This window comes from Vicia villosa, linkage group LG5 (assembly GCF_029867415.1).
Source record: "Vicia villosa cultivar HV-30 ecotype Madison, WI linkage group LG5, Vvil1.0, whole genome shotgun sequence".
NCBI lineage: Eukaryota > Viridiplantae > Streptophyta > Magnoliopsida > Fabales > Fabaceae > Vicia > Vicia villosa.
The window spans coordinates 173,381,641-173,391,427 of NC_081184.1; the positions used below are offsets into that span (position 1 = coordinate 173,381,641).

A 9,787-nucleotide genomic window follows, 5' to 3' on the forward strand; every position below is an offset into this window, starting at 1 on the left:
GGTACATCATAAGAAATGATGTAAAGCACTCCGACAAAAACCTCATCAAATTTAGAAGACAATCAAACTCCTCGAAGGAAGATGATAATAAGAAAGGAAAATCAAAAGGTTCAATTGTGGCAAATCCAGTCATTACAAGCCGGATTGTCCATTGCTTGACAAAGATAAGGGAAAGGGTCAACACAAAAAATCTAGCAAGTCTATAATAGCTTATATTGCTTGGGAAAGTGATGACGATTCCTCAAGTGATAAAGGCTCAAGTGATTGTGAATAATCAACAGTTATTTGTCTGTCGACCCATTATCGTGAAAAAAAGAAAAAGAATGTAAGTCTTTCTAAATATGAACATGTTGATAAATTATTTTATTCTTAATTACAAATATTTTTTGAAAATCTACATAGAGAAGTTATAGACGCTTTTAAAAAGTTAGCTACAGACAAAAGGATCTTTTCACACTTAGAAGCTAAAGTTTTGAAAACCGAAAAGCAAATGGAAGCTCTGGAGTAATCTATGGTAGATGTTTAAAAAGTTAAGAATGATGATGAAAACCATCTTGGTTTGGTCGTGAAAATTGTCACATTTGGCAAAAAGAGGTCAATACTCTTAAGGCTAAATTAGAGAAGGCATTACAACTAAAGATTACATTTGTTATTGATGCTACAAAGTCTAAAAAGTCTTTGAACCCATCTTACAAAAAGTATTTTTTGTTGAAAATGATCCAAATAGCAAATTCCACTCTCCTTACAATTTAACTTGTCACTATTGTTGTATGAAGGATCATACCATTGAAAAATGCAAATTTACGAGGCTTTTGGTTTTTAAAGGTGTTTTTCAATGGTTGCCTAAATGCAACCAAAATTTCACTAATCCTCAAGGACCCGGTGAAAATTGTGTATATAGCATTTCTTGTTGATATTGCATGATAAATGTCTTGGCTCTATGAAGAGAACATGTGTTCTCGTTAGTAGACGCTAAAGACATATGAATGGTGATATTTCCCCATTTCATTGACTTTGTGACAATGTAGAAGGGCTATGTGACCTAGGAAGACAACAAATATTCTTTAATTGGTAAATTATATATATATATATATATGCTTTTCTTGGATACTCTCAATCATGCAAATTCTATAGAGTATATAACAAGAGATTACTTACTGTTGAAGACTCCATGCACGTCACTTTTGATGAATCTAAGATATAATGTAAGGAGAGATTGTAATAAGTTTAACGAGGGAGTTAAATTATTTTCTCGGACTTCAAATCAAACAACTCAAAGAAGGGACATCTGTGTGTCAAATAAAGTATTGCCAATATTTGCTTAAATGCTTTGGAATGGTAAATGCAAAGTTAATTGACACTCCAATGCCCACAAACGGAAAATTGGACAAAGATGAAAAAGGTAAGGATGTTGATGTCAAAAGGTTCAAAGTTCATGTGAGTGCATTCACTGTTTCTCATCCTATTAGGTATTATCGTTTCACTTATCTCTTTGTTTGCAAGTCCTTATATCTTGCGTTGCTTATCTATGTCTCTTGAAATTTGATTGTATGTTGACACGCCGCAAGTGTTTGAATGAAATATCTTACATTTCTTTATCGATACATATCCTTTTAGATTACGATCAATACCTAAAAACGCAAGGGTTTGAATGAAATACTCAGGATTTAGAAATAATACGCAGTTAAAGTTCTCGTAATCGATTGTGATAGATCATACAAATAATCATGAGACGAGTCTCATGACCCCTAGTCCTTAATAGACTACTCACTCATGGTGAGGAATAGCACAAACAGGGTAGTTTTCAGAGAAGAAAACGTAATTGTAATATCAATATGACGGGAATAAAGAAAGCGATAAAATATAACCTGAATAAAAGAGAAAGCTTCAATAATCAAATAATTCAGTCGCTCCAAACAGAGACTTGTACAAAACGATGAAATAAAATTTACGATAAAAATTGGATGAAAAACTCAAGACTACCTATGAGTTTTCATATTAAAATTCTAATATTCAAATAAAATCTCACTCATAAATAACCATTACATCAAAAACTATCAGATCCAAATATTCTAAAAAATACGAAATCGGGCTAGGGATTAGAAACCATGCTATTACGGCCAGTAATGGCTATTACGAGTGGCTGTAACAGCCTCCTGGTTTCTGTATAGGAGATTTCTGACTTTGCCTTTTTTCATGTTTCATCCAATTCGATCCTCCTTTCGTCCATAATCATTATTAAGACCTGAAAACAATATACACACAATACCAAAACATAAAACATAGCAAAATGAAGGGAAAACATATAAAAACAACGAAATAACAAAGTGAAACTACTAATAAAAAGGATGCAAAAATCACTTATCAAGCTCTCCCAAACTTAGATCGTTGCTTGCCCTTAAGCAACATAGCTTGCATAATAGGTTTTTGGACCAAGCAAATCACCGAATGAGAGAGCACATGAAAGATGAAGCGTGTTGGTACTCATACGCGAGTCTTTGTTCAAAATGGTCAAAGACTAGTTCTTCCGGTACTCATGTGACTCCAAGAGTTTTTACAAGAACACAAACCGCAATGAAACTATGGACCCAAGTTTTCCTTTCGGCTCTCTAACTATACTTTGTACTTAAGTCACTTTTCCAATTTTCCTTCCTTTTCATTCGGACAATAAAATTAAGGCAATAAGAATTATGATAATCATCACATGCACAAGGTCAAGTGATTTTTTTTTAATCACTAGATATGCAATACTTGCTATCTTTATCCATCAATGAAATTTTTAAAACTTTTCAGTTTGTATATTGTTCTTATTAGGACGACATTGGGGTTCAAGGTCAACCACTTTTCAGTTGCCTTTACCACCTTTTCATTTTTGTGGTACTACAAACTTTTATTTCTCAATCAACCATACATGCATGTGAATCTAAATTATGCCAGACTGTCAAGATAAACTAATCAAAGAGCACTTCTCAGAGTCCAAATACTATGATACAAATTTACACGATAGACTCATACACAATAGATTCAATGACAGTGTCTTGAAGAAGAAAAGTGGAGTTCCCTGTAAACATAATATCATTTACATACGCAAGTAGATAGACTTTTGGCCATAAGTATGTGAAGAGTCGAGGGTCACATTTTCTAATTTTGAAATGAGGTTTCATCAAGGTATATCAAAACCTCCCAAACCACTATCTAGGGGTTTGCTTAAGGCCATAGATAGATAACTTTGTTTAACTTGCACACAAGTGAGGATATGAGCTTCCAAGTTCTTGGGGTTGTTGCATGTTGACTTCCTCATTAAAGAAGTCCACTTAAAAAAACATTGTTGACATTACATTCTTAACATCAAGTTGTTGAGTAGACCACTTGTGAGCGAGAGCAATTGTGAGATTCCCCTAATGATGATATATTTTACAATAGGAGAAGAGAGATCAAGTCTCAGGGAAATCAAAACCATGCCTTTGATGAAAAACCTTTAACCACAAGTCTAGTCTTGTACTTATTGATAGAATAATCATGGTTCTCTTTGACCCCCAAGACCCATTTGCAACCGATGAACTGCCTATTGAGAGGGCAGTGGTACAAGGTACTATCTATTGTTTTGTATACTAACTGTAGAAGTTTTTTTTTACTAGTAATACCAAAAATTTCAAGAGATGATAAATAAATAAGTAAATGAAAAAGCAGCATGTGGTGCTTCACTCAAACGTGAACAATCAACTTTAAACTATGAATGTATTGCACAACCAAATAAGCTTAGTTCTTGATCTGATTAAAAGGATATTAACAAACCAACCAACAATCACACTATGTGCGTATTACAAATATCAACTGCCAAATGGATAAAAGAGATAAAGCTACCTATACAACCACACAGTCACTCTCATTGAAAAGCTGAAAGTTAGCTCCGTGTCAATCATCTTCCTTTGCCTTGCTTCTTAGCCAATCTCTCTAAGCAGAGAACACTGAAGTCTAGGTTAGATGCATACCAATAACTTGAATTATTTTCTCACCCTCAATCCATGGCCAATATCATTAACCACCGTCGCCAGAACCTCGGTTACAATCTTATAATCAATTGGAGAAAAACCGACAAAGGTAAAATAAAAATAACAGAGGGCGGAATAATTATGCTAAAAAATCCACTCCTTGGTGCCTCTGCAATAGACTCGTTGTCACTGGGTGCTGCGTGTTAATCCTCCTCGTGTCATGTTTCTGTGCAAATTTATGATTCCATATCAGTTGACTTGTTGGGAAAAACAGAAACGTGAATAGTAAGGCGAAATAAGCAAAAGGCAGTAACATACTTGAAAATTCAATATTAAGTCAGCAAAAAGGCTTCAAATTCAATATTGTTTTGTTTCATGAATCTTTGTGTCCTAGTTGAACTAGTTAAGAAGACAATTAATGGCAACAACAAATCTTAAAGGCAGATAATACTAGGTTAGACCCAGTTTGGAATCTAGATAACTCAGATAAATAAGGATCACACCATAGTGCATTGAATGTTATAGGGTTGTGTTGATAGGCTAGTAGAACAAAAATTATAGGGGAATGCTAATATATAGACTCTTCAGAAATCAGAAGACAAGAGGAAATCAGGAAAAGATACTTTGACCAGTAATATCATTCTAACTTTATTTAAATGATAAAAAGATAAATGTTACATTATTTTAAAATAAATATCCACTACCAGTAATATCCTATTCTTAGGTTACGATTTATTTGTTCTGAAGATATTGGAACACCGATTTGTAACTTGAAACATAGCACCTAAATAAATCTTAAGCCTAATGTGATTTGAATATTAAATACAAATGCTGTTTGTTTGGTGTAAGTGATAATAATAAATTCAAAGAATGAGCTAGATATGAGAGCAAATCAAAACCATACTGCATTTGAAGGAAAATATTCTCATTGAAGAGGACACGATTAAGATAAATATGATTCCGTAACAAAATAATAACATCTAATAATTTTCGGAAACAATAACTTTAGGGTTGTTCAAAAAAATCCAAGAGCCGACGTTAAAATAACTGAACCGTTATGTTTGGTTAGTGAACCAAACAATTATGCACAAACAGTTCTAGAACCGAACCATAACTGAAACTGAACCCGAACCGAACCAAAACTGAAAAATGAAAAATGCTTAAAACAAGCTAAGTTTTTTTTTAAAATAATTGAAAAATAGCTTAACAGTTCGGTTCTTTGATAAACGGTTCGGTTTGGAAAAATTTGTCTTCTAACAGTTCGGTACGGTTCGGAATTTCGAAACGGTATACCAAACCAATAATTTTGGTTCAGTTCGGTTCAGTTCGAGTGAATTTTTACTATAGTTAGGTTAGGTTCGGTTCAGTTTTTCTCACGAAATGAACAACCCTAAATACCATGGATCATGCGGTTGAATTACAGTCAAGTTAAGCTGCATAAAAGAATGTGGCATAGATGCAAAGAAATATAAAATATGAAGTCATACAAATGTTAAAACATGGCCTATAATCATTCAAAATGCAATTCCTGTAATTTTGTCTTAAAATACAAATACAAAAATGCATACAAATGCAACTCTTGTAAACTAAAATCAGAAAATTTGTATAGTTTATACCCTTGTGCACAAACATGTCATGAATAATTCCTAGGCTCGGAATCATTTACTAAAAAAAGCAAGCTACAGTACTCCATTGAATAAAAAAGCACAAGAATATGACCCAAAAAGGGAGGGGGAAAAGTACCTCCCAGAAACAAGCTGTTGCTGAGCACTGTTCATAGAGCTCTTCACATTGCTGAAACGTTTGGCTTTTGTCTCTTGTTCTTTGTCCACGCGCATTGCAGCTACCTCCTTCTCCATGACAGCTACTTCCCTTCGCATCTTCTTTGCCTCAACTTCCATAGCTTTGGTCAATGTATCCACTTTCTTTGCTAGCATCTGAAAGATAATGATCATTTTGCAACAATTAGCTAAGATTGCATTGGTCAATAAGAAATCTAAGATTAAAATCAAAAACAAGTTATAAAAAATTACTAACCTCTATGGCATCGTCTTTATCTTTTAGGATTTGATCTTTTTCATTACCAGCTTTCCTCAACACTATGACCTCTTTCTGCAGAAAATCATACAAAACTCCTGGAACGCTATCCTCTACATCTACTAATGGGAAGTCATTTGGCTTATCATCCAAACTTCCTTTCCAATTATTGTTTTCCTCTTTGTCTTTAGTTCTTTCAGAAGACTGGTTAAACGAGGAACTTGGAGGCTTTCCATTTAGAAGAATTTTACTCCTTTCTAGTGACCTCGAACCACCATCAAAAGACTTAGATGCACCTTTAGCATTCTTCAAAATTGTGCTGGAGGACACAGAGGACCTTATTTGAAAGGATGATGTTCTCTTAGTCAGAAGCCCATTAGAATTCAGTTTGGATATGTTATCAGCTCCACCTAGAGATAGTCTTCGGGAAGGCCCATTGCTAGTAGAAGGCCCATTGCTAACACATCTTCCCTCTGAAGTCCCGCGATTAATACTGTTAGAAGTTTCTCTCAAACTCTCTTGTAGCACTTTAAGCCGTAATTGATATTTTTCCTGAAAATTGTAAAAGGTTTACCTTGAGTAATGGAAGAACTTATCTCCTAAGTTAATACATTCAGGCTGTAAGACCAGATTATTACTTTTAACTGAGCTTCGTACTTTGCAGTGCGGTCAGCTGTAGCAAGCTTTTCCCGAAGTTGCTGCATCTCTCCCTATAAGAACGTAGGTTAATACAATAAGGAAATGTTCAAAGGAAAATTTAAATTTACACATAAAGAAAAAGCAAAAAAGGACGAAGAAATTAAAAATTATCCACCTGCAAGAACCGTCGCTCTTCAAGCCATTGTTTGACAGGCATCACTTTGTCATTAGCATCTTTCCATTCATTTGCCACTACTGTAGCTACTCTGTTAGCTGTTACCTTGGCACGAGCCAACTCCCGATCAAGAGTTTTTCTTTCTTCCTAGAGTGTAAAACAGCCCATGCAAAAACTCTTAACTAGAAGCACAAAAAAAAATAAAGAGTAAAGCAAATGGAAAAGTAAACTATGTAAATTTAAACAGTTACATTCATTTCTTGAAATTTTCGCTGATAATCTCTCACAGCATTTGCAGCTGCACCCCCTGCAAGGACAGCCTCCTCTAGTTCCCTCACAGTCTGGGTCAGCTTTTCAACCTCTGCCACCTTTAGTCTAAGCATTTTGTCCAAAATTTTGTTTTCTTCCTGGGAGAGGTGATGGAGATACCAAGTACCGAAATGTTATACATCATTATGGAAACAGCTTACTCTGTATCTTTAAAGAGAAAAAAAAATACTAGATTGCAAATACCTGGCAAATCTCAATTTGTTTCATTAGCTCTTGATTTTTATTTTGTAGATCATCCACCATGGAGGCCTTAGCCAAGGCAACCTGCACGGTCCTTTCAGCTTCAAGAAGAGCTGCTTCTTTAGATTTCGTAAGACGGTCTAAAGCTCTGTTATCATCTTGAAGTTTAGCAATCTGCGAGAAACAAAGCAGATAAAACAAGGACATGAATCACCTATGTCAAGCCAGCCTCAGTCCCCTTTAACCGGTATTTTCACATAGGAATTACCATCCAAAGTAGAAAAACAAGGCAATAGATACCTCTTGCCGAGCAAGCTTGAGTTCAGCCTCTAACGGGGCTAGAATGGCTTCTATAGGAGGCATGTCGTCATCCTTCTGTGCAGCATGGACCCTTCGAAGAGTAGCTTCAGCTGCAAACTGAGCTGCCATCGATGCTTTTTTTTCATCATTGATTTTCTTTATTTCAAGATTCTGCAAGAAATACTCGGTTGAGTAAACATATCACAACATGAAAAAAATCACTCATCCCTAAGGTAGATAAAGGCTCCAAGGCATACTTTGCTTTCTAGAAGATTTTCTGTTAACTTCAGCTTTCCATCAACCTTGGACAATTCTTCAGTAAGCTACAGCACAGGCAAAATACAGAAAAGTTAATTTTAAGCTAACAAATAGTATTACTTGACTCATTAACTAGCTGCAGTAACATCAATAGAAATGATTATGCATCTAAACATCATGACTTCAAAATAATGACTAAGCACAAATAGTTATTGAGAAGCAAATCATTTCAACAATTAAGGTTAAAAATACAAATCCAGCAAATAAGTCCACTTTCACCCCCCCTAATTCAGCCAAAACATCATGATTTCAAAATAATGAATAAACACAAATACTCGTTAGGAAACAAATCATTCCAAAAATTAAGGTTTGAAATTCAAATCCAGCAAATAATTCCACTTTCACCCCCCCTAATTCAGCCAAAACATCATGACTTCAAAATAATGACTAAACACAAATAATCATTGGGAAACAAATAATTTCAACAATTAAGGTTAAAAATACAAACCCAGCAAATAATTCCACTTTCACACCATACATAATTCAACCAAAACATCATGACTTCAAAATAATGGCATAACACAAATAATTATTGGGAAATAAAATCATTCAAAAAATTAAGGTGAAAAATATAAATCCAGCAAATAATTCCACTTTCCCCCCTAATTCAGCCAAAACATAATTGCTTCACACATATATGATACAAAAACGAATCAAATCGAATAAGGATTCCAGAAGAAAACTCAAATCAATATCATTAAGATGTAAACACTAAACACTCTTGGACAAGTAGTAAATACTTAATAATCAATCAGAACAAAGATAATTAACCGTAGCAAAATTAAAAACCAAAAAAACCTCCAAAATTAGTAAGAATCAAGGTCTACACAATCCTAACAGTAACCGCAATGATAATTTTGAAAATTCAAAACTAATTGAACACAACGAAACGTAAAATCAGAATCAACCTCTTCAACTGCTTTTTCTCTGAGTCGTTCAGAGTGTTTCAACGCTTTGATCTCCGCATGAGCTTCTGATAATTCTCTGTCCTTATCTGAAACACACACAGAAACACTAGACTCAACAAACACGAAACGAAATCAAGTCAAAAACTAGTCAGATCGAACTACATTCTCACACCTCTAACATCATTCTCAAGCCGATTAAGTTCCAACTTCACCGGATCCGAACCGTGAAGCAAATTCATGAACTCATCCGCATCCAAACTAGGCCTCATGGAATGCTGACGTCTCCTGGAAGAGTTTCTCCCTTCTTTAAACGATCCAGAAACCGTCAACGACGTCGGCGTCGGCGTCACAACCGTCGCTTCCATTCCTACTTCACCGGAAAATTCCGCCATCGCCGATCTAAGAAACTCACACGCACATCCAATTGCAGTTAGCTTCTAGATTGTTCTCAATGCAAAGAGAGAGAAAATGCAGTTGTGAGAATGAAGAAGAAGTTAGTTTTAGAGAGAGAAAGTTGGAGATAGATAGTTTCATAGTTTATGAGAGTTTCTCTCTCTAGAGTATGAATTTAAACCCAGTTTTGTTTTTTGTTTGAAAAGTGATTAATTAATGAGTGATGAATGGCTTAGTTAGTTGTTAAGCAGACCAAAACTGTGTGACAGAGAAAGATAGTAAACTATTGATTGATTGATCAGTTTAACATGGGGTTTTTATGATTTAAACAATGTAGCGTAATGCGCACTCCATGCAATGTGTTGTTTACGATATGGGACTGTTATGCGCGGGTCGGCGTAGGATAGTGATTGTGCTTTCTTAGAGAAGTAGAATGAATTAGGTGGTGAAAGAATTTGGATGGCCCCTAACCTTAACCCAAATCAGATGAAAATGAAGTATTATAAGCTTAAATT

The 9,787-nt window shown here is 34.9% G+C and overlaps 1 protein-coding gene across 1 annotated transcript; it reads right to left on the reverse strand.

The window, feature by feature from the left end:
* Positions 1–3,694: 3,694 nt before the first annotated feature.
* LOC131604028 (microtubule-associated protein 70-2-like) lies at positions 3,695–9,574 on the reverse strand. The gene is made up of 11 exons (XM_058876518.1): positions 9,052–9,574; positions 8,880–8,965; positions 7,911–7,976; positions 7,654–7,824; positions 7,357–7,527; positions 7,095–7,250; positions 6,844–6,990; positions 6,668–6,739; positions 6,030–6,581; positions 5,736–5,929; positions 3,695–4,218 (listed from the first exon to the last, which is right to left on the reverse strand). Exons 1-11 carry the CDS (start codon positions 9,269–9,271, stop codon positions 4,179–4,181), a joined length of 1,875 nt encoding a protein of 624 aa, XP_058732501.1. The 5' UTR covers positions 9,272–9,574; the 3' UTR covers positions 3,695–4,178.
* Between the last annotated feature and the right edge of the window lie 213 nt (positions 9,575–9,787).